Source organism: Dysidea avara, chromosome 10 (genome assembly GCF_963678975.1).
Source record: "Dysidea avara chromosome 10, odDysAvar1.4, whole genome shotgun sequence".
NCBI lineage: Eukaryota > Metazoa > Porifera > Demospongiae > Dictyoceratida > Dysideidae > Dysidea > Dysidea avara.
In genome coordinates, this window is record NC_089281.1 from 16,482,852 (window position 1) to 16,508,358 (window position 25,507).

General features: G+C 40.3%; 1 protein-coding gene across 1 annotated transcript in view; it reads left to right on the top strand.

The window, feature by feature from the left end:
• The window catches only part of LOC136237086 (uncharacterized), a 186,013-nt gene that overhangs the window by 893 nt on the left and 159,613 nt on the right, over nt 1-25,507 (top strand). Inside the window, exons 2-3 of the mRNA XM_066027363.1 lie at nt 20,811-20,913; nt 21,919-22,150. Coding sequence (XP_065883435.1) covers nt 20,811-20,913; nt 21,919-22,150 — 335 coding nt within the window. The remainder of the gene's footprint in view (nt 1-20,810; nt 20,914-21,918; nt 22,151-25,507) is intronic.

The following is a 25,507-nucleotide window of genomic DNA, read 5'->3' on the forward strand; positions in this document are numbered from 1 at the left end:
TTCTGAGCTGGAAAGTGACACGAGGGAGAGATGTGATGAAAAGCTAAGACTGTTAAAAGCTTCAGAAGACCCCTACTATCTGTTTGAACATAGAAGTTGGTTATCAGAAAGAAGATAACGTGTCTTGTGCATGTTGAATGATTCGAGTCGCCTGAGGGAGAAGCCTGACATATTTTTTTTTGCATTACTTGCGTTACGATATAATTTACAATTATTGGATTCTGAACCCCTAGCTATTGTACTAAAGGGTTACAAAAGCTTGGATGGCTATAATTCTTTTGCTAACGGTTGGGTGAGTGACCAAGGCAGCACGCAGGAGCTACTAGACACAGTATTCATTTGTTTGCCTCGCTTGAGAGGCACTCCCAGAGTTTGTACAATTGGCATTGTGGCAGGAATTGTAGACGCCTGTACACACACTGCAGCACTTTTCACTGCAGCAAATACACAAGCTATCCAAAGGCTCACCTGTAATCATATCATTAATAGCAGAGTTTACCAGTGTGTATGTGCCAATATATGAAAAGGGTTTATACCTAAGCTACTTAACAGAACTGCTGCAATGAAAATGGCATATCCAAAAAGATGTGAAAAGGTATTTTCATCTGTTTAATTTTCATTCGGTCAGGCTCAATTAGAAGAGAATACATGGAAACAACGAAGTTGTAGAGTGTGGTTTCAGCAGCAGGTTGGACATATTACAGCCTCTCTATTTTACATGCTGAAGTTTCTCAGCCATCATTGTGTGGGCTGGAGAATGATGCTCCATTTGCTTGTTTCTAAAGGTTGGGATGTCAGAGCCTCCGATGTTTGAAAACTGTGGCCTGTTGCAGAAACTCTTGCCCAGTGACATGCTACTTGCAGACCATGGCTTCACCATACAAGGATTATACTGTGCTGAAGTACGCATTCCACCATTTACAAGAAGTAATTGAAACAACTGAGTAAGGTAGTGATGGAGAAAGTGATCACTTATCTACATGGCAAGAGTAATAGAACTTGTTGGCAGAGGTACAAGATGCTACAATCCATCCTACCTGTAAACAATGTCTGCTGTAGTGAATCAGATGAATTTTCTGTCATTGATAAAATAGAGACTATAATTATGTTCTCCCTTGCGAATTGTTGTGACTTGGTCGTTCCTTTTATTTAGCTAATGTGTGTTGTATTCACTATAGAGAGCTCATATTACTTTATCACAATGCATCTGCTTAGCACGTGATTGTCCTGAATGTAATTTAATGCTTGATTTTATAGTTATGCGTTTATTTTATTTATTTAGGCTTTATGGTGTGAAAACACCAAGTCTGTTGGTTGCAACCAACAGCCATAACAACATACAATTATTAGTAACTACTTAAGTAATTACGTAGTTACGTACAAATCTTGTAGCTATATGTTCTTAGTCAAGACAGTTGGTCAGGATGTGGGATGGTCATTTCAGGAGAGGAAGTCTGATAAATGCCATGTGTTCATTTGTATGTCATGTTCTGGTTTATTCTTGTAGTTTACTTTCCATGTTTGTACTGTGCATTTTGCATGTATGGTCATATGTGTCCCGAGGTATTGTAATTGAGTTTTAAACATCCTAATGATGGTTTTTCTCTCCCAATGCATCTGTATTAACAACATGTGAAATGTGTAAAGTACATATATAATGTATATACGTACATAATCAACACAAGTTTGAAATACAGTAAATGGACTGTGGTACAATTGTAGGTTTCAATGCCTGTTGCAGGGCTACAATTCTTTTGCTAACGGTCAGGTGAGTGATGTACAAGCTATTAGACACAGTATTCATTTGTTTGCCTAGCTTGTGAGGCACTCCCAGAGTTTGTCAAAGCCTCCTTTAAAGGTATGGGTGGCTACATATTCTTCAGAGAAGTCTGTACACAGCACTTCTTTAAGTTTGCTGCAGCAAGTTAAGTCATTTTCCTGACATCTAGGCTTTTGTAAGCCTTTAGTACAAAGCTAGGGGTTCAAAATCCAATAACTGTAAATGATATCATAACGAAAGTAATGTCAGGCAGGCTACTCGAATCATTCGACATGCGCAAGACACGCTATCTTCTTTCTGATAACCAACTGCTATGCTTAAACAGACAGTAGGGGTCTTCTGAAGCTTTTAACAGTCTTAGCTTTTCATCATACCTCTCCCTCGTGTCACTTTCCAGCTCGGAATAGTACTTTGAGAACGTTACGCTCATTTTATGCCTTCTCCACTCAAAATGGCAACTGGCAATAAAATTATTTTGCGCCCCGGCGCGTAGTTGTAATTACCACCCCCCCTGGATAAGCTCTATAGTGAAAAGTGGTCTTGGTATTACACTACAGGCTATGTGTGTCCAGCTAGCTAGCTATAGTCATTGTTTCACAATTGAATCTTACCGACAAATATTCTGTTCACCACATTTCATGACGCTTACATGCATAACTATGAATTTGGTTTTATGATAGGGATCATAGCTGATTGTTGTGTCATAGTGGTAATGCACCTTACTTTATCATACAGTACGATAGTACCGTATATTAGGGACATCGAAGGTGTGGGGGTGATCCGTGATATAATATAACCCAAAAACCTACCTTGATTTTTCCTCACAATGACATGGCAGTATTGGTTGGGTAAAACCAAGCTCAAAAGTGTCTTCAGATCAACCCAAAACGTTTGCGTCAAGTTGCTACAGAATTTAGAAGAAAAATTATTCAACAGAATTTTCTACTGCCTGCCTGCCTGATGCCTTCAGTCAAGCGTAGCAGAAAAGTGGCTACAGCTACAGTCCTAATTTTTTCGCAGAAATGTTTCTAGTTTGCTTAAGAAAAAACTTTTGGTATATTGATAAGCATACAATGCTTGCGCTATTGTCTTACCTTTTATCCTTCTTTACCATGGCCATCAGTCAAGGTTCTACCGCTGAGTGTTAATAGACTAGTGTACGGCTTCCATACCAGTGTATATTGCATTAAACTATTCGAATACACGTGGTCGCCGGTTGCACCAAGAACACATGTGTATGTGACTCGCTGTTGATATCAATCAGAGAGAGCAACTCACGGTGAACTATATAGCAATGTGTAAGTCAATAAATATAGTTTATTTAGTAACAATGTTAAACCGAGTCAGGTCATCCAGGTCCTGCTTTACAGATTATTCGGGTCTGACCCCACGTGCTAAATTAAATGTGGACGTGTTACTACACGTCATAGTGTAGCTCTGCTTCTTTCATGAGCCACGTCCACTTACGTAAATTACAGTCTGTAGACATATGGTAGCCACGTCCATTCATCAGTGTGTAGGTATGCACGAATCCACGCCCACTTACGTAAATTACTGTCTGTAGACATACGGTAGCCACGCCCATTTATCAGTCTGTAGGTATGCATGAATCCACGTCCATTATTGCCTGTAGGCTTATGTAGAGCCATGCCCACTGATCAGTTGTTATTGAATGAGTCGTAATCTAGTATAATAGTGCTGTGAGTAACTCAGCAGATATTTAGTGGTCATGAGCTTGCAAAAAAAACTTCACAAACAAGTATAAGAAAAAATTTGGAATTTTAAATTAGATTAGGGACAGTGTATAATGCTGCAATAAAAAGAACTGAAACAAGCTGGATCAGAGTAGACGTAATGTCCAAATACTGTAAAACAATAAGAAGTGAATATCCCTACTGTGCATTGAGTATAGCACAGTAGGGATATTCACTTCTTATTGTTTTACAGTATTTGGACATTACGTACTACTCTGATCCAGCTTGTTTCAGTACTTTTTATTGCAGCATTATACACTGTCCTTAATCTAATTTAAAATTCCTAATTTTTTCTTATACTACAATGCTTGTAAGAAAAAGACTGAGATACTCTAATAGAGCAGTCAACACTCTAATAGAACAATCACTTTATATTGCATTTATGTCTTTTTTGCAACCTTTTATTTGCAGAGCTTTTAAAACATCAATTTTTTTCTGGGAATCTTGTCCTGGGAGCAACACCCCATAAATAACATCCATAGCTTTGTGTGTTTTATTCTTCAAACTCCACCGTGTAACTTTTACTGTCACTGTTGGGCCCCCCACTCTTCAGCCTGAATTACCTCCCCAGTATACTGAAATTATACCAAGAAAGTCAATTGATTCATTAATAAGTTACTTGATTCATTTGAGAAAGTAAATGTATGGGGTGTTAGTCAATTCACAATGGAACTAGGTTGTATAGGGCTTACTGTCATTAGGATGCTTTTGGGGCTCTCAAAAGGTAACTTGTGCATGTTTATAACCATGCTCAGTTGAATGGAATATCTATATATTTATTCTCGCACAGATTTTCAAACATAGTTTCTTTGTTCTTGGTTGTGTAGCATTGGGCCCTTATAGGACTCCACGTGACTAGCCTATATAACTGATCATGACTTGTAAAGCACACATATTTATAGACAGAGTACAAACATACAAGTACAGTCATATGATAGACATGTGACAGGATGCAGGTGTTACTCGTGATAGTCACATGTTCATTAACATATCACTACATCTCCCTTTCTTTGGTCTTCTTCACCGGAATAGCTTAGACGACGTGTTACCTCAAAATCTGTGGCATCTCTCCAGGCCTGTTCAGCTTTGGTAAAGATCCAGCAAACATCATAAGTCGTGTTTTCGCTATTGGCGCTTGCTCCATCTCTATTACGGGGTTTGGTCTTTGATATTGTTGATCTAGCATCTATGTTATGGTCTTCACTTTTAGCGATAGTCTTTACTCTCTTTGGAATCGTAGGGGAACGGTAGGAACTGTATCCTTCTCGTCCTCTTCTTCTGTCTGATCTTCTCATGACCAGGAGTTATTTCGCTCCTCTCTCGGGTGAGCTCGTCAGTAGGCACCGTAGACTAGTATCTGTTGTCTGATATATAGCCTGTCCGTCGTCTCCCATTGACGGGTGGCGTAGAACTGTCCCTCTCGGACACTAAGGTTTCTGAGGAAACGGGGTAACTGTCTCTTATCTGGAGACATCAGGACGTCTGCCTTTGCTAGACGCCTCACTGTAGCCTTTGCTAAAAGACTCGCCTTGCACGGGCCTTCTTTCCTGCAGCGAACCACTTCTGACACCATGTAGCATTGGGCCCTTATAGGACTCCACATGACTAGCCTATATAACTGATCATGACTTGTAAAGCACACATATTTATAGACAGAGTACAACCATACAAGTACAGTCATATGATAGACATGTGACAGGATGCAGGTGTTACTCGTGATAGTCACATGTTCATTAACATATCACTACAGGTTGGATGCACTTCCCAGAAGTACGCCTTTAATCTATGTTGAAAGGCACATCCTTTCGTAAAGGTTTGGTGGTAATTTATTCCCATGGATTTGTCATTGCTCTCTGGACCACACTGAAATTTGCTGGAGACTCTAATAATGGTGCCAGCCTGCTCCATAAATGTTGTCATTGTTTTGTTGTGCCTTACCCTGTGGTTGCCTGACTGGAAAATCAAGAATTTTAGACATAAACTCATTCTACAAAACCTCTCTAGGCCTACTAACTGCATAAAACTGCATAACTGCATAATGGTTTGGGTAGACCAACAGCACTTGATATCACACTCAGAATCTGGAAGCTCTGGACATCTTCTTTGGAGCGCACGGAATAAAGATCAATCACGTGAAATATTAAAATCCGCGTGTTGCTCCAACAAGGGAACTCAGTTCCAAACCAAGGGTAGTATTAGCGATGGGGCACCAAGGGTAACATACTACAATAGTTGGGGATTTGTTTCTTGCAACTTCATTTTTCACGTTATATGCACGCAGTACCTGTTTATGTAGTCTCGCATGGCCAGACCGCTTTTTTTCTCTTTGTCATTGGGTAGGGAGAAAAAAGGGTCTGGAACAGTTCAAATCCCACAATCGTCTTGACACGTCACGAGGCTACGTCACAAGTATGCAACCCATGCGCTTATACTCCATTGTAACAAGAATGCCACAGCACAACAATAAACAAAGACTTAGCTTACCTAAACAACTAACATTCGATTCAATCTATTATCGCCTCAAAGGCAGCTTTAGATGCTGATAGGTTTATAAATACGCGCTTGAAATTGATTGACGCAAGCGGCTACTATTTGAAAACGCATCACGTTTCTTTGGTTAACACCCCCGAATTAACCGGGGAGTGCCAAGACGAGTGTGGGATTCGAACTGTTCCAGACCCTTTTTTCTTCCTACCCAATGACAAAGAGAAAAAAGCGGTCTGGCCACGCGAGACTACCTGTTTATGCATCAAGCAAGATTCCAGGTGGCACATTTCTCTGCACGGCGCTTATCGATTAGAGATATTAAACGCCTGCTCCTATCCAAGGGTCTGGGGACTATACAATAGAAAAGTTCTGCGCTTGGGTAGGTGAGCCGTTGATTGTCCCTTAACCACTTTCATAAGAAGTGTGCCATAATAGCCACAGATGGATCCCTATGGCTTCAGACTCGTCAACCCATTGCAGCCAATCATAACCGTATACGGTTTGTAATGATCAAGTAGTCACTCCTCTTATAAAAGTGGTCAAGGGACAATCAATGCTCACCTACCCAAGCACAGAACTTTTCTCTATTGTAGAGTCCCCAGACCCTCGGATAGGAGCAGGCGTTTAATATCTCATGTAATCATTGTAACTATGTTTGTAATTGCTAAATTTTTCCTGAGCTAATCAGCACTGAGTGCTGCCTGCTCTGTAATAATAAATAAATAAATATCTCTAATCAATTAGTCTCGCGTCGCCTGACCCTAAAAGTGGGTCTGGTGAAATTGTGTACAATTAGCACATTTGTCGAATCACGTTTTGTGGTTGTTGATGTTGGTGACATCAACATTTATATTTTTGGCAGGTGGTCAGGTTGTTTCATCACGTGATCCGGTGTCACGTGATCCCCTCTCAGTGCAGGTCGGTGACAGGCGCGTAGCTGCTTTTCGAGCCTTTGTTGTAATCTATATGACTCGATGTTGGATTTTTGGCTCCTGCAGCTAACTCGAGCCTATCTGGGCGAGAGTTGCATAGCCCAAAGAAAGCCCATAATGGGGTAGTACGGGTTATAACTAAATGGCTAGTTGAAGTGTAAAATGATCATGTTGTTTGAGCTTAGTTTTCCTGTTGCCCAGATGAGGTCTTGTCACCTTTGATAGGTGCTGTTAAGTGTTAGCACGTGTGTCTACCTATTCGTGGTTGACCTGGCCACCTTGATGCAAACCATGCCAGCAGCGCCGTTAGGAGCTGCAATTAGGTAATGGTTGTTGATACTGACCAGCATAGAAAGGTCAGATGTTTCTGCCACCTTTATTGTAATTGATATGGTCTGATGCCACCTCCTCTGTAATTGATATAGTCTGATGCTAACAGTATAAACTGTATGATGTTACTGGTCTAGCTGTCTTGTTCACTGCAGCTGATCATGGTGCAGTCTGGTGATGACATAGCTGAGGTATGGTTGCTGTGCTGATGTTTCTGCCACCTCGTTGTGATCTGGTCCCGTGCTAATGATATATGTTTGAGTGCTACCAACGTACGTAGCTCGTGTGTGAGTGCTACCAACTTAGCTCACCTTGTGATATGTGGCTCATGTCTAAGTACTAACTTACCTCATTTCAGCCAACATATATAGCTCATGTTTGAGTGCTACCAACGTAGCTCATGTTTAAATGTTACTGACATAGCTCCTGTGTGAGTGCTACCAACGTAGCTTGCATTGTGATATATAACTCATGTTTGAGTGCCAACTTACCTTGTTTCAGTACTACCAGCATAGCTGATGTCTGGCTACTACTGATGTAGTTCATGACTGAGTGTTGCTGACAGCTCATGTCTGGGTATTACTGACATATTGAGTGCTACCGACGTAGCTCAGGTTTGTGTACTAGTGAATGTAGGTGCTACCGACGTAGCTCATGTGTGAGTGCTACCGATGCAGCTCCTGTTTGAGTGCTACCAACGTAGCTCTTGTTTGAGTGGTACCAGTGCGTATATCTCATTCACTCAAGATATTGCACAGTTAGGTGTGCGAATTTCGTATTTATAATATGGGCACGAGTGATCTGCCAGAAATGTATGTCCAAAGTCCTCGGTGCAAGAGTGCTACTGATGTAGCTCATGTTTGAGTGCTACTGATGTAGCTCATGTTTGAGTGCTACCGATGTAGCTCGTGTCTGAGTGTTACCAGTGTAGCTCATGTGTGAGTGTTACCGACGTAGCTCATCACATTGTGACATGCAGCCCATGTCTGAGTACCAACTTACCTCATCTCAGCACTACCAATGCCGCTCATGTTTGAGTACTACTGACATAGCTCATGTGAGTGCTACTGATGTAGCTGATGTGTGAGTGCCACCAATGTAGCTCATGCTTGAATGCCACCGATGCAGCTCGTGCGACCAGCATAGCCTGCATCACAAGATGCAGCTCATGTTAAGTACCATTTGAGTGTTGCCAACATAGCTCCCACTGTGATATATAGCTTACGTTTGAGCACCAACTTGCCTCCTTTCATCAGTACTACCAACATAGCTCGTGTCCGGCTACCACTGATGTAGCTCATGTCTGAGCATTACTGACATATTGAGGGCTACCGGCATAGCTCAGGTGTGAGTACTACTGGCATAGCTCATGTGTGAGTGCTACTGACGTAGCTCATGTTTGAGTGCTACCAGCATAACTGATGTGTGAGTGCTACCGATGTAGCTCATGTTTGAGTGCTACTGACATAGCTCATGTTTGAGTGCTACTGAGGTAGCTCATGTTTGAGTGCTACCAATGTAGCTCATGTGTGAGTGCTACCAACGTAGCTCACATTGTGATATGTAGCTCATGTTCGAGTACCAACTTACCTCATTTCAGTAGTACCAACGTAGCTCATGTTTGAGTACTACTGACACAGCTCATGTTTGAGTACTACTGACATAGCTCATGTGAGTGTTACCGACGTAGTTCATGTGTGGGTGCTACTGATGTAGCTCATGTTTGAGTGCCACCGACGTAACTCACATTGTGATATATAGCTCATGTCTGAGTACCAACTTACCTCGTTTCAGTACTACCAACATAGTTCATGTTAGAGTGCTACTGACACATCTCATGTTTGAGTAATACCCAACTGAGTAATACCCAACTGAGTGATACCGATGTAGCTTATGTGTGAGTGCTACTGATGTGGCTCATGTTTGAGTGCTACCAACGTAGCTCACATTGTGATATATAACTCATGTTTGAGTACCAACTTACCTCATTTCGGTACTACCACCATAGCTCATGTTGGCTACTACTGATGTAGCTCATGACTGAGTGTTGCTGACAGCTCATGTCTGGGTGTTACTGACAGATTGAGTGCTACCGATGTAGCGAGGTGTGCTACCGAAGTAGCTCATGTTTGAGTGCTACCAATGTAGCTCATGTTTGAGTGTTACCGATGTAGCTCATGTTTGAGTGCTCCAGGCATAGCTCATGTTTGAGTGCTACCAACGTAGCTCATGTTTGAGTGCTACCGACATATCTCATGTTTGAGTGCTCCAGGCATAGCTCATGTTTGAGTGCTACCGACGTAGCTCATGTGAGTGCTACCGACGTAGCTCATGTGAGTGCTACCGACGTAGCTCATGTGAGTGCTACCGACGTAGCTCATGTTTGAGTGCTACCAATGTAGCTCATGTTTGAGTGCTACCGACATAGCTCGTGTTTGAGTGCTCCAGGCATAGCTCATGTTTGAGTGCTACCGACGTAGCTCATGTGAGTGCTACCAACGTAGCTCATGTGTGTGCTACCGATGTAGCTCATGTTTGAGTGCTACCGACATAGCTCACGTTTGAGTGCTCCAGGCATAGCTCATGTTTGAGTACTACCGACGTAGCTCATGTGAGTGCTACCGACGTAGCTCGTGTTTGAGTGCTACCGATGTAGCTCATGTTTGAGTGCTACCGATGTAGCTCATGTTTGAGTGCTACCAACATAGCTCATGTTTGAGTACTCCAGGCATAGCTCATGTTTGAGTGCTACCGACGTAGCTCATGTTTGAGTACTATCGGCATAACTGATGCGTGAGTGCTACCGACGTAGCTCACATTGTGAGATGTAGCCCATGTTTAAATACCAACTTACCCCATTTGAGTGTTTCCAATATTGCTCACATTGTGATATGTAGTGATACAGCTTATGCCTGAGATGTAGCTCATGTGTGAGTGCTACCAACGTAGCTCATGTCTGTGAGTGCTACCGGCATAGCTCATGTCTGTAAGTGCCACCGACATAGCTCATGCCTGTGAGTGCTACCGACATAGGTCATGTTTGAGTGCTAGCGACGTAGCTCATGTTTGAGTACTATCGGCATAATTGATGCGTGAGTGTTACCGATGTAGCTCACATTGTGAGACGTAGCCTATGTTTAAGTACCAACTTACTCCATTTGAGTGTTTCCAACATTGCTCACATTGTGATATGTAGTGATACAGCTCATGTATGAGTGCTACCAACGTAGCTCATGTCTGTGAGTGCTACCACTGACATAGCTCATGTCTGTGAGTGCTACCGACATAGCTCATGTTTGAGTGCTACCGATGTAGCTGATGCATGCTACTGACGTAGCTGATGTGTGAGTGCTACCGATGTAGCTCATTGTGAGATGTAGCCCATGTTTAAGTACCAACTTACCCCATTTGAGTGTTTCCAACATTGCTCACATTGATATGTAGTGATACAGCTTATGCATGAGATGGAGCTCATGTGTGAGTGCTACCACCGACGTAGCTCATGTCTGAGTGCTACCAACATAGCTCATGTCTGAGTGCTACCGACGTAGCTCATGTCTGAGTGCTACCGACGTAGCTCATGTCTGAGTGCTACCGACGTAGCTCATGTCTGTGAGTGCTACCGACGTAGCTCATGTCTGTGAGTGCTACCAACGTAGCTCATGTCTGTGAGTGCTACCGACGTAGCTCATGTCTGTGAGTGCTACCGACGTAGCTCATGTTGAGTGCTACTGATGTAGCTGCCAATCCACCTGTCCCTCACTGAACCAAGCCTAGCTAACATCCCCTTTATTTTATTCCCCTCCTACGAGCTAAAACATACAAGAAATGTGGAATCCAATTTAATTTGTGGTCAGCTCATGCCTAAATTCCTTTAAAAAGAAAATTCCAACAACCTTACCCTAACAGGCCAGGTACCCTCTACACCTATCTCCAGGATTTAGTATATTTCACTCCCTTCCTGTTTGAAGGGAGGAGGCACAGTATTAAACCGGTGACTGGTTTGTGGGGACTTCTGGTGGTAGGTGACAACTCACCCGGCGATACGATACTGGGGGATCGATCGATAGAATCAGTTGTTGATCTGTTTGTGTGTATCAGTGCCACCACGGCTAGAGCACTATCGATCAACTAGTGCAACTTGCTTGAACATCTTTATGGTCACAAACTGACGGCTGTCACAGTGGTTCACGGGGAGACAAAAACCTACTGTAGGATATCGTGAGGTAGAAATGTCATTGTTCACCGTCTCACACTTTTACGCACGACAAGTTGAAGTTCGATCACACGAGTCAACAACTGGCGCATTCTGCATCATGTGTGTGATTGGCTGGAGGCGTGCGTGATTCTTTGTGTGCTAACCACGGTTAAACTATTAACCTTCATTAAGTTTGGCGCTGCCGGAATGTTGGAAGCTCCAATCAGATCGCTCCATTTCAAATTGATTATGTATGCGTACATTTCAAAAGATTCGCGGCTTACGGTTAATTACATCTAATCCAAAACAGCCAAGCTGTAAAAAAAGTGTGCGGCCCTCAGAAAGGCTATGGTGAAAAAAGATGTGAAATCCAAGGTGGCAGCCAAGAAATGGCTGTGATGGTAGGTTAATGGTAAAAATTTTAATAACAACAATTCAGGTGAATTTTGTGCACCTTGGATTTCACATCTTTTTTCACCATAGCCTTTCTGAGGGCCGCACACTTTTTTTACAGCTTGGCTGTTTTGGATTAGATTTCATTTCTTTTTGTATTTGTATACCCCAAAGCCGGCCCATAGGCCAGCTTTGGGACTTTTTTAACCTATGTTTTTTTTCTTTACTACAGGAAGAAGAAAAGATGAAGTAGATGTACTTTAAAAATTTTATCAGTAAATGTACAAATTATATATATAATACATATGTGACCGGATTTGCGAAAAGGGGCCTTCCACACACATCCAATTTGCCAACTTTGACAATTGATAACTTCAGATTGGAAAGAGCTATTGCCTTGAAATTTGGGCAGTGGTGATTTCTTTGCAGCTGAACTCTCTACATGATGGTTTCTTTGTAGCTGAACTCTCTACAAGGTAATTTCTTCTAGCTGATCTCTCTACAGGGTGATTTGTTCGTAGCTGAATTCTGTACAGGTGATTTGTTTGCAGCTGAGCTCTTTACAAAATGGTTTCTTTGTAGCTGAACTCTCTACAAAGTAACTTCTTCTAACTGATCTTTCTACAGGGTGATTTGTTTGTAGCTGAACTATCTACAAGGTAATTTCTTCTAGCTGATCTCTCTACAGGGTGATTTGTTTGTAGCTGAATTCTGTACAGGTGATTTGTTGGCAGCTGAGCTCTTTACAAAATGGTTTCTTTGTAGCTGAACTCTCTACAAAGTAACTTCTTCTAACTGATCTTTCTACAGGGTGATTTGTTTGTAGCTGAACTATCTACAAGGTAATTTCTTCTAGCTGATCTCTCTACAGGGTGATTTGTTTGTAGCTGAATTCTGTGCAGGTGATTTGTTTGCAGCTGAGCTCTTTACAGAATGGTTTCTTTGTAGCTGAACTCTCTACAAGATAACTTTTCTAGCTGATGTCTCTACAAGGTGACTAGTTTGTAGCTGAACTCTCTACATGGTGGTTTCTTTGTAACTGAACTTTCTACAAGGTGACTTCTTCTAGCTGATCTTTCTACAGGGTGATTTGTTTGTAGCTGAACTCTCTACAAGGTAACTTCTTCTAGCTGATCTCTCTACAGGGAGATTTGTTTGTAGCTGAACTCTCTACAGGTGATTTGTTTGAAGCTGAACTCTCTAAATGATGGTTTCTTTGTAGCTGAACTCTCTACAAGTTAACTTCTTCTAGTTGATCTCTCTACAGGGTGATTTGCTTGTAGCTGAACTATCTACAAGATAACTTCTTCTAACTGATCTCTCTACATGGTGATTTGTTTGTAGCTGAATTCTGTTTAGGTGATTTGTTTGCAGCTCAGCTCTTTAAATAATGGTTTCTTTGTAGCTGAACTCTCTCAAGGTAACTTCTTCTAGCTGATGTCTTTACAGGGTCACTAGTTTGTAGCTGAATTCTCTACATGGTGGTTTCTTTGTAACTAAACTCTCTACAAGGTAACTTTTTCTAGCTCATCTTTCTACAGGGTGATTTATTTGTAGCTGAATTCTGTACAGGTGATTTGTTTGCAGCTGAGCTCTTTAAAGAATGGTTTCTTTGTAGCTGAACTCTCTACAAGGTAACTTCTTCTAGCTGATGTCTCTACAAGGTCACTAGTTTGTAGCTGAGCTCTCTACACAATGGTTTCTATGTAACTGAACTCTCTACAAGGTGACCTCTTCTATAGGGACCCGCCGATTATGCTCATTATTTTACCTATTATGCTATGCTGCACTGCTCAAAAATTTACCTATTATGCTTAAATTAATGCTTAATATTTACCTATTATGCTCAAATTATGCTGAATATTTTTACCTCAGTTCCCATGTTTTTCTAATAACTTTGCATTTTATGGAAAAGCAGTAAGTGGTTGAAGCACAGACTGTAAATCCTTGCTTGTCAAAATACATGTCACAGAAAAGATCGATATACTCTAATAGAACAGTCAGCTACCTGATAATTTTATTAGAGTTACTGACTGTTCTATTAGAGTATATCGATCTTTTTGTTGGTTATGTATTTTGATAAGCAAGGATTTATAGCATTGCACAACTTTTCTGCCTATTATACTAGCATTATGCTCAATGCTTTCAGGCACCTATTATGCTCATTATTATGCCAGCATAATCGGCAAGTCCCTACTCTTCTAGCTGATCTTTCTACAGGGGGATTTGTTTGAAGCTGAACTCTCTACAAGGTAACTTCTTCTAGCTAATCTCTGTACAGGGAGATTTGTTTGTAGCTGAACTCTCTACATGATGGTTTCTTTGTAGCTGAACTCTCTGCAAGGTAACTTCTTCTATTGATCTCTCCACAGGGCAATTTGTTTGTAGCTGAACTCTCTACATGGTGGTTTCTTTGTAGCTGAACTCTACAAGGTGATTTTTTTAGCTGAACTATCTCTTTCCATAGTTGCATGAACTCCCTACAAGGTAACTTCTTCTAGCTGATCTCTCTACAGGGTGACTTGTGTGTAGCTGATCTCTATACAGGTTTCTTATTTCTAGCTGATCTCTTGAATTCTCTTCAGGGTGACTGCTCTATTAGGATGACTGCTCTATTAGGATGACTGCTCTATTAGAGTATCTCGATCTCGCACTTGCTGCACCAAGTTGGATTTCGTGTTATAACTCCGTGGCTTTAAGTCTGATTCTTCTACACCATTGATGAGCCTTTCTAAGATGATTACTCCATCTGTATAACGATTTTCAAAGCATTACCCCAAGCGGTGTATCTGGTAGGCGTGGCAAGCAGTCGTTTTTTTATTAGCTAATCTTGTTTGCGTAATTGTTACTCACTGTTGGTTTTTTCGTTGTATCTTCCTGTTTTTTAACTCGATTTCTTTCAAACCACAAAAGGTTTGAGGTTCAATAGTTAACCTATTCACCCACCGATTTTCAGCTTCTTCCCATACGCGGTTTACCCTGTAGGCGTGACAACATATTGGTGTTATTTTTCGTGAATAATCGCTCATAACTCTTTGCCTGTGTATCGTATTCTAGCCAAAGTTGGTACCGAGATGCGCCTGTATATTCCCCTTCTGTGTGCCAAATTTCAAGGCAATCGGATATGGCGTTCGAGTTTTATAGCAGTTTTTGTAAGTGTGCAACAAGAAAAAGAAAAATAAGAAGAAAAAAAACGAAGAAACTAAGCCAATTTTTGAAGTCGCATATCTCGGGAACGCGTGAAGCGATTTCGCTCAAATTTGGAACGTAGAGTGCTGCAGTTTGAGGGCATGTCCACAGCAAAAATCGTCTTATTTCATCAAGGCAGCATAGAGCTACGGAGGTGCGAAAATTGTGTTTTCTTTCTTCCTGTCAATATACTCACGGGTGTTACACGCCGGCTTCTTGGGCCGCACGACACACTACCGTGTGTCTTGATCATAGATATACTATCTATGATTACATCCGGTGACTCTGCCGCTTAAACTCATTGAGAAAACAACCATACAATTCTGTTGGGTTCGTTTTAATGTTGAATAAATAAAGTAGCGCTATTAGTTTGGTGATGCTGTAAGCGGATCTGGTTGAATGGATTTCGTGACGTAAACAGTACACTTAAGTAAACAGTGCACTTACGTAACACGTAAAACGTCATTAAACATTCCAGAGCTCAAACTTTTTTCACCAGACCCACTTTTTAGGGTCGGGCGCCGCGAAACTACTAATCGATAAGCACCGTGCAGAGAAATCTGCCACCTGGAGTCTTGCTTGATGCATAAACAGGTACTGCGTGCATATAGTATAGTGTAACTGTGCATAATATAGTGATTGTCCTCCACTAGAGTGTAGGCTGATTTTGTTTCACTTCCCATTTCGATTCTGGTTTTTATAACTATCCGCAGAGAAGGGTCACCCGCCAAAGTTGCATTCACGTGATACAGCGGTGTGAACTTGTATATGAATTTTCATTAATAATTGTTACAGCGGTTCTAAGAGACCTTGCGCGACAACAAAACAAGTGAAAATCACGTGCATAACAGTTCGTCCAATCAAATCAATTCATTTTTGAAGTTCAAACAATAATTACTGCACGTGACGTCTTGTTGCCGCGCAAGGTCTCTTAGAACCGCTGTACAGTATCTATATATGCGTTTAGCTACTGAGCTTGAGGTTATGATAGCGTCCAATGGTAAGTATATTTCAGTTGTAAGATGCACTCGTGTAATTGCGTGTGTGTGTGTTTTCTGATTTAAAATTTGCTAATTCACTGCATTTTCTCGGTGGGCAACTTTGCGCCTGTGTAGTTATTGTAGTGGGCGGTACCCGTACAAGGGGGTGACACACAGCACTCACTGTATAGTCTCGCGTGGCCAGACCACTTTTTTCCATGTATTGGGAGGGGAAAAAAGGGTCTGGTGCAACTCCAATAGCTGTTTACTTCTAAGCCGTCCCCAGACTCTGGGGACGCTAATTGAATAACATTGGCCGCAAAGGAGGCGCCATGACGTCAGTAAAACAATGAAATATTTGTACACTCCTGGTCCGGTTGTGAGTCTTGTTTCAAGATGCTATAAAAAAGACATTTAAAGGATAAACAAATCGAATCCATCTTGAGTTTACTTACTGACGTCATCAGTACCTCCTTTGTGGCCAATGTTATGTAGTCTCGCGTGGCCAGACCACTTTTTTCATATTGGCTGGGGAAAAAAGGGTCTGGTGCAACTCCAATAACTGTTTACTTCTGAGCCGTCCCCAGACACTGGGGACGCTAATTAAATAACATTGGCCGCAAAGGAGGCGCCGATGACGTCAGTAAGTAAATTCGAGATCTGTTTATCCTTTAAACGAATCCTAATTTGCTCCGATGTCTCTTTTATAGTGTCTTGAAAGATCATCCTCATCGTGTAACAAGGCCCACTACCGGAGCAGGAGTGTGGGAATACTTCATAGTTTTACTGACGTCATGGCACCTCCTTTGTGACCAATGTTATTCAATTAGCATCCCCGGAATCTGGGGACGGCTCAGAAGTAAACAGCTATTGGAGTTGCACCAGACCCTTTTTTTCCCCACCTAATACACGGAAAAAAGTGGTCTGGCCACGCGAGACTAAATGTTATGAGGACGCTCAGAAGTAAACAACTATTGGAGCCACCAGACCCTTTTTTCCCCACCCAATACACGGAAAAAAAGTGGTCTGGCCACGTGAGACTACTCACTGTAGGTAGATCTGCGACCGCAGTCAAAGTCTTGACTGGCTGAAATTTCGCTTTGACCAGTGACCAAGAGACTTTTTCGATCGTTGACCAGTGACTTAGTGACGATATTTCAATACTTTTCGATTGTGGGTTGGAAATTTTTACCCTTGACCGTTGACTTGGCATGATTTTGGTTGCCTTTGACTTAGACTTTGACCGCAGTCACAGATCTACCTACAGTGAGTGCCTGTGTGTCACCCCCTTGCCATATGTAGTCTCATGTGGCCAGACTGCTTTTTCTGTGTGTTGGGTGGGAAAAGGGTCTGGTACAACTCCAATAACTGTTTACTTCTGATCCACCCCCAGACTCTGGGGAAGCTAATTGAATAACATTGGCTGCAAAAGAGGTGTCAATGATGTCAGTAAACCAATGATGAGGTGGAAATATTTGTACACTCCTGGTCCGGTTGTGAGTCTTGTTACATGATGAGTATGATCTTTCAAGATGCTACAAGAGAGACATTGGAGCAAATTTAGATTCATTTAAAGGATAAACAGATTGAAGCCATCTTGAGTTTACTTACTGACATTTTTGGCGCCTCTTTTGTGGCCAATGTTATTCGATTAGCATCCCCAATGTCTGGGGACAGCTCAGAAGTAAACAGCTATTAGAGTTGCACAAGACCCTTTTTTCCACTTAATACGTAAAAAAGCAGTCTGGCCATGCGAGACTAGTCTCGTGTGGCCACTTTGGTGTGTGGGCGTGTAAAGTAGGGTGTGGTACAATGACAATAAAAATTCTGTTCATGCTTTCACCAGTTTTCAGTGAACGTTGATTGGCTAAGCAGCCCTAGATTTCCCACCCACACACAAAAAAGAAAAGTAGTGGTCTGGCTATGCGAGAACCCTCATATCAGTGTAGACTACAACATGAGATTTCATCACGTGATCAAAATGACATAACTTCCAGGAAGTAGCCCTTTTGTGTACAGGTAGTATGGTGATATGTGCAGCTTCAGCCGACAGTCTTAAGATTATTGGCTATGCTTGGTTACCTATGGTGGTGTGGCCTCTATTGACACTCAGACTATAAGGCACCCACAAATATTTTAATACATGCCCCTGCCAAGATTAGTCCGGATTATTCTGCATTTTAATGACTTGTAGAGATGGCTGGTTGTTTTATGCTGTGCTCTTGGTTCATCTTTTTGCTGTTTCTCCAGGCCCACCACTATGAGTGTTTGTTGTATGATTGGTAAGCTTTGCCAATAAAACAGTAATTATCTACACACTTGGATGGCTTCGCGTTGCGTACTGCTTTTAGCCAAGGAAAATAACTGCTGTTTCCCGCCCTTGTCAGATAAATAATAGGGTTGATAATGTGGCTTGATCATTGGACAGTGTCCTCAAGATAGTTCAGTTGTATATCGGTGTATCGTATCGGTTTTTAGCAGCAATATCGGCTCCCACCGATATAGTAGAAATGTCTATATCGGCCACCGATACGATATGTATCGGTATATCGGTACACCTCTACTTTCAGATACAACATTACAAAAAGGCAAGACCGTACCCTCGATCTCACAGCTCATCAGTGGGTTTTACTGGAAGAGTTAGCTAAATTACTTGAAGCATTGGAATTAGCAACCATTTTCTTTGTACAGAAAAAAAAGTGTCAATATCTTGCATTTTGCCAATAATGCATAATGTGTTTACTAGCATGGACAGTGAGGAAGGTGATTGAGCAAGTATCATTGCATTCAAGACTGCTGTTAGAGAATCCATCATGAGAAGATGGAGCTTGGATGGAATTGTACCGGATTCACCACATGTGTTAGCTGCTGCGTTAGATCCTCGATTCAAGAGCTTGAATTTCTTACGGATGACGTAACAATCAGTCAGAGAAGAGCTATCACAATGGAAGGATGTTGATTGTAGAAACCCTACCTTTTAGTGTGGTGCTGTCAAAGAGAAGGAGCCATCTGAAACTCAACCTGCAAAAAAAGAAAAAAAAGCAGCATTGGATATGTTGTTATGAGATGACAATGACTCAGAGGGCTCTGAAAATGATACAGAACTTGAAGAATTTTTGCTTGAGAAGTCACTACCTCGTAATTCTGATGTAATGGTTTGGTGGAATATGAACGAGTACAGGTTTCGAAACTTGCTAAGGTTTACCTTGGCATACCTGCTACATCTGCCTCTTCAGAGAGATTGTTTTCTAAAGCAGGAATCATAACAGCTAAGCACCAAAATTGTTTAAAAGCCAAGAATGTAGGCGGATACAGGGGGGATCAAAGGGGGCTCTTGACCCCCTCCAAAAATTTTTAGTATACCAAGATCGAGATACTCTAATAGAGCAGTCACTCTAATAAAGCAGTCACACTAATAAAGCAGTCACAGTATTAGAGCAGTGTGTAGCGAGCTATGTAAGAATTTTTATGTATAGTTTATCAGTGATAGATGTGTAGTTGGTGAGGTGGGTAGCTATTGTCAGCTGGCTATGACTTTTTTTGGTCTCACCTTACCAAACCAGACAATGTGGTGCCTCAGTTCATTTTGACCCCCCTTCCATAAGCCTGGATCCACCACTGAATTCAAACATTTGTTTACTTTATTTATAGAATATTCGAATGTAGAAAATTGACATTTGTCCCAGCACTAGTTCCTAACCTATGGCCATTTATGACTGGATCTGTGACAACCCGGCACAATCATGCATTTTTCAAATTCCTGTTTATGTATAATCTACTTAGCCAAATGCATGCTCTGGCAAAGCTTCAGCCTGATAGAACACTCACCTAAACAACACCTTAGAAAGATCCCAATCACAAAAGAAGCCTTAGAAGTTAATTTGAAAGTATAGGTCCAATGGAAAATATGAAGTCAAATGGAACCAATGAAAATAAATTGAAATATGCCATTCTATTCATCTTATTGTTATTAAAAAACACAGCATGCAAACAATATCCTATCAATACTGGTAGAGCAGCCTGATCCAGAGAGTTGCAAAATCTGTCATAGAATTCTTACAGTTTGAAGCAGCACTGACTTCAGCAAAACATATGTGTTCAGAGATGTCACACCAACAGATTTGCAGAATGACTGGAACTGCTTAGACACACAACCAACGGAGCCAATCACAATTAGAATAACAAAGGTTTTCTTGTTCCACAAACATTTTAGCTCAAATTGGTGATCTTGATACTTATTTATCTTTTCATCCTTTTTTATGACAACTCTTGGATCTGCTTGAATTGAAATATCAATTAATGACACTGTATACAAAGACTTGTCAACAACAACAATATCAGGCTTCTTAGCATGTATAGTATGGTCTGTGTAGATGATGTAATCCCAAAGAATTTTAACCACAGAGTTTTTCACCAATTCATAGGTCTCCCCAAATCATACTTTCCACACAGATGCCAATGAACATTTGATGCCACTTTGTCATGTTGCAACTTGTATGAGCCACCTGTAAGCAAAGAGCACCCACTTACTAGGTGGGGGTATACGTAGGTATAACCTATTATAGGAAGTTCAGTGCCAAAATAAAACCTTTAGAGTGTTTAGAAAAGTATAACAGTGTCCAGCTAGGCAATAAAAAGCAACAGCATCAATAACAGCAACATCAGCATAATATATAAAGTTCACCTGTGGAATCACCTGTAGAAAACTTCTACAATTAATTTTAAAGGTGATCTTTTAGCATTAATAGTGTTATTCATGCTGTGCAGGTGATATGGTTGAGTATCATGAGAGCCTCAAGGAAAGTGGAAAAGAAGTATTTGTTTTACATGAGAGTTTGTTCTCAGAAGTTTCCAAAGCAGTTTGTCTCATGTGAGTGCTATATAACTAATTACGAATGAAAAATTTTGATGTGCTATGTTGAAAACCTATTCCCTAGTTAATGCTCTAATTAATCAACTATGTACTTTTCATATCAATAATATGCATTATGAAATTGTTTGTTTTAGCTAATTTGTTTTTATTTTGTTAATTATCAATTTTTGTAATTTCATGTATTTTGTTCCCTCTTTGCAGCCAGCAATTTTTAATAGCAAAGAAATTTTTATTCAACATTTTCATCACACCCTCCATACCAGAATATAGTCCGTTCTACTGTTTACACTCTCATGAGAATGTAACAGGGTGGCTTGGTGACATGGCAACTTAATGTGATGCAATGAATTCATCTTATTGAGGTCTTGTATAAATGAAACATAGATCCCCAAAATATCCCATTTTCACCTAAACATTATGTTCCTTTCCTAGTATGTAGGCAGTTTACCCCTATTTGCATGATTCAATATAGGCCCCCTGCATTCACCGAATGTCTAATTCTGTCTGTAAGTATAACTTGGGTCAAGCAATCAAAATCATTAGTCCATTTATCTTCATGTTCAAATCCTACTGCTTTAGCGACGTGGCTAACTTTGGCTAGCTCTACCCGCCTGAAATAACATATTATGGATGTGTCTCTTTGAGCACTGGCACATTTCATTTTGCTCTGAAATTACAATTAAAGCAAAGAAAATTTTATTCTATGTGTGACTGCATAATTGAATAAGTAAATAAAGTAGAATGCCTGTGTAATACTGAAACTCCAGGGAATTTCTCTGCAAAGAATTGAAGGAAAGCACTGAGTTACAAATGTGTGAAGATCACCTAGCTTGTTTTCAGTTACATTTTATACCATAATGATCTGTTGCACTGTTACTCAGGCCATATGACATGCTACTATGTGTCTTAATTTTTATATTAATTTTATACATTGTGTTATCTGGTGGCTGAATTTTTAAATGCAGATTAGACATCAATATGCTTTTCTGTCTATTCCTCTAGAACTGTGGAGTGCGGCAGAGCGAAGGGTACTGGTTTTATAGGCCATCTTTCATTGGATGGTACACACACTGTTGTTTTGGTTACTACTCATTATATCATAAACACCATGGATATTGCAATAGCTTCCAGGTATACTTTTCAGTACTATAGAGTACATCATGAAGTAAGAAAAGGAGTGATTGTGGAGGGTGCCAAATTGTTTGACGGATGTAATGGTGTTCACAGGCTATTGGTAGGCTATGGAGTAGTACTAGTATTCTCTTTGTTTTGATCGTAGTAGATCTTAAGTAATTGATGTAGTGTAATATTTAGCTTTTTTTGTGGGGTACTGTCCTTATTAAATTGCTGCAGTGGCATGCAATTGTTTGTGCATAAACGAATGCTAGAATTGAGCATTCAAATGTTTGAATGAAAAACTGCAGATTATTTGAATGTTTCTAACATTTAAAACCCACAATCAAAATTTTAATTTATTGAATTTAATGAGTAAGACCTATAGGCCAGTTTCATGTAAGGGAAAGTATTTTAATTGATCTTTTAATTGTGGTTGTGCAACCACTGGATGCTGTGGTTAGCCATAAAAATGTACAGAAACCATTGGGAAACGGACAACCACGGACACAAAATCTATTGTCACATAGAATCTAATGGAAATATCTGAGTTTTTAAAGCAGCACTGTAGACTGCATTGATTTCTACGCCCTGTGGTGTTTGTCTGCCGTAAATACGCTAAGTCACTAGCGAGTTATGAGCCAATAAAGGTTAGAATGCGTGATAAAAATGTTTTCTGGAGACGAAACACACAAGCAGCTGCTTGTTATTCTTGTTTACCAGATGTACAGTACAAGAACAAGCCGTACTATCACCTGGATGATGTATCTGGGCTCCCTGAACACGCTGTTAGCTTATTAGCTCTCATGCCAATTCAGCGCTTTCCTGCGAAGCGATTTGCAACAAAAACTATTGTTAAGACTTGTTGAAGTTCCTGTGTTATTTTCTGACTTCGAACTTACAAATATCAGCTGTGGAAGGCCTTGTCTGGTGACATTTCTAACTTCACCACCCTATTAACTCGGGCATCTTTCATCCTATTCACAGCGGACAACCACGAAACGAAAGAGAAATCAATGTAGTTTCTTTCCATGTACAGAAAATTAGAACATACCGTATACTTTGTAAGTTACCAAAGTTTTGCTGCCGGTTATCATCGTTTTCCCAATGGCTTCAATACATTTTTATGGGCATCCACAGCATCCAGTGGTTACGCAATAGACAATTAACACTGATTGCATTCTTAAGGCCTTATGTGAAACTGGCCTAGGGTTCTATGCACTTATTTGTTGAAATACTCTTTGATATAGACAGTAAAGTGAGTGTAAACAGTAGTGAAGTAGTAGTTTATCACTGTAATCAACCTCATACCTTGTGGTCACATGTAGCGTTTTTGACTTCACATGCACCTGACTATAGACAACAGGCTGTTAACTAAGTGTAAACAATAGCGAAGTTCATGTTAACAACTTGATACCTGGCGCGTGTTGTGTCCTGTACTATTTTCAACTGCATGTGACCTAATTAGCGCCCGCCCTAATTAGCGCCCGCGTACAGGATTCTAATGTTATGAATTCGTATTCGAATGCTCCTAAACAAATAAATATTTAAATTTCAGAACATTGGTTTATGCACTAGCAATTGTACATGCAGAACATCTATACCATCCATGAATATTATTGACTGTTCTATTGGAGTATTTTAGTGCAGAGTGACTGCTGTATTAGTTTAATAACCCTTTATTTCCCGCCCCATAGAAAATGTGGACAGAATAGGGCTTGATCTTTAGCATTTTTAAAAATATACATTAAGCGATTTTGCGTGACATTTTTAGATTTTCAGGAAGTGGCTATATGGTAACACCTAGAAATAGTAGTCAGGGTGGTTCTAAATAGCACTTGGATGAGAGAAGAGCTGAAACACTACATGGTTGTTGTTTTTTATATTACGCGTGCCTCAAAAACAATGCAGGTGAGTGATAGTGACAAAGAAGAAGGATATGGATTGCTTAGAGGCCAATTTCCACTGAATTTTCTCTCCCTGGTGTCAAACCATCGAATGGGCTAGTTGTGGAAAGATTTTGCTGTCCGTTTATCTTACAGTAGGATGGATAAAATGATTGAAATACTTTATTGATTATTGTAAGCACATGCATGCTTTTATACTGTTGTAAAATCATTGTGGAAAGGTTTATCAACAATTATATTATTTCTACCTGTTACTCATACCTTACTGTTGCTGTGTATCAAGTTGGGTTTAGGAGGACCATTTTAAAAAATGTTCAGTTTTTGTTTACAAGATCCATGTTGATCTTTTTCATGCCATCAATTGGAGAAATGCAGTAGCATTTTATAAATAGATTCTGTGGGTGCTAGAAGCCTAATTGAAAAGCCCATCTAGTCAAACAAGTGCTACTAGTGTGTGAGGACCTTTGAGAGAACAGATTCCATTGGTGAGGAGACGGTTTTTTTTAAAAAACGTGTCTGCAAAACTTGGGAAATGAAGGGTTAATTAGGAAAGATTCAGCAATGCTGCAAAGAAGCATTTTAGTGTAATAGACTAGTTAACTGTTGACGCTGAAAGGTATAATTCCATTGAAAACATACAAGAGTTGAACAATAAAGAAGAGGTATACAAAGTATTATTTATTAAAGTGCATGACAGCATCTCTAAATCTGCAAGAATTCCACATATTAGTGTAAGCTTAATTTTACAGTAGAATGCAATAAGCGTAATGGTAGAAATATTTACAAAATTTTAAATATCTTTGAAGTTTTTTGGCACTTGTTTCACATTGAATCAGAGGCATGTTCAGGAAACCCTTTCTGAAATTTTAACTTGTAGGCCTGCAGCAGGAACACCAGACTGTCATGGTTTAGTAGCACAAACATACAGAACAAATGGGAACAGGACAGGGCAATATAGGTACAGTGTAATAGGAAATTTACATTGATTCCACAAAAGGGAATTAGGGGAGAACAAGGGAAAATCTTTATAAAGATTGACATACTCCAATAGAACAGTCAAAACTATTCTAATAGAATGTTAATAATAATAATGGAATGCTATTTTAAAATAGTAATTGAAACTTACAGTAGTAACTTGAAATTTAAAGAATAATGCAACTAAATCTTGTTAAGTCAATTGGAGAATTTGGTTGACTATTGTCAATGCCTAACCAGTCGTAAACAATAAAAATTGCCATATGTGACTGGATTTTGGGAAAACAATCCAAATCGAACATTAGAAGTTTTGAGATAAACAGTTTTAAAGAATTCAAGTCAGCATAACTTGCCAAGGATAGCAAGTACACGTATGAAATTTGCACAAGAAATGCATCGATCTACAGTATTACCTTTCATACCAACTTGTAGCTGCTTGTAGAGTTTCCCACCAAATAAAATAGAATATCTGAGCAGTTGGACAAGCAAAGTAGTGTCATAAGGGGAGGAAGGTGGTGGCAGGTGGGAAAGAGATAGACTTCAAAATGGAGGTAGACCACGATTGAAGTCCAGACACAAGATTACAGGGCTGTGCT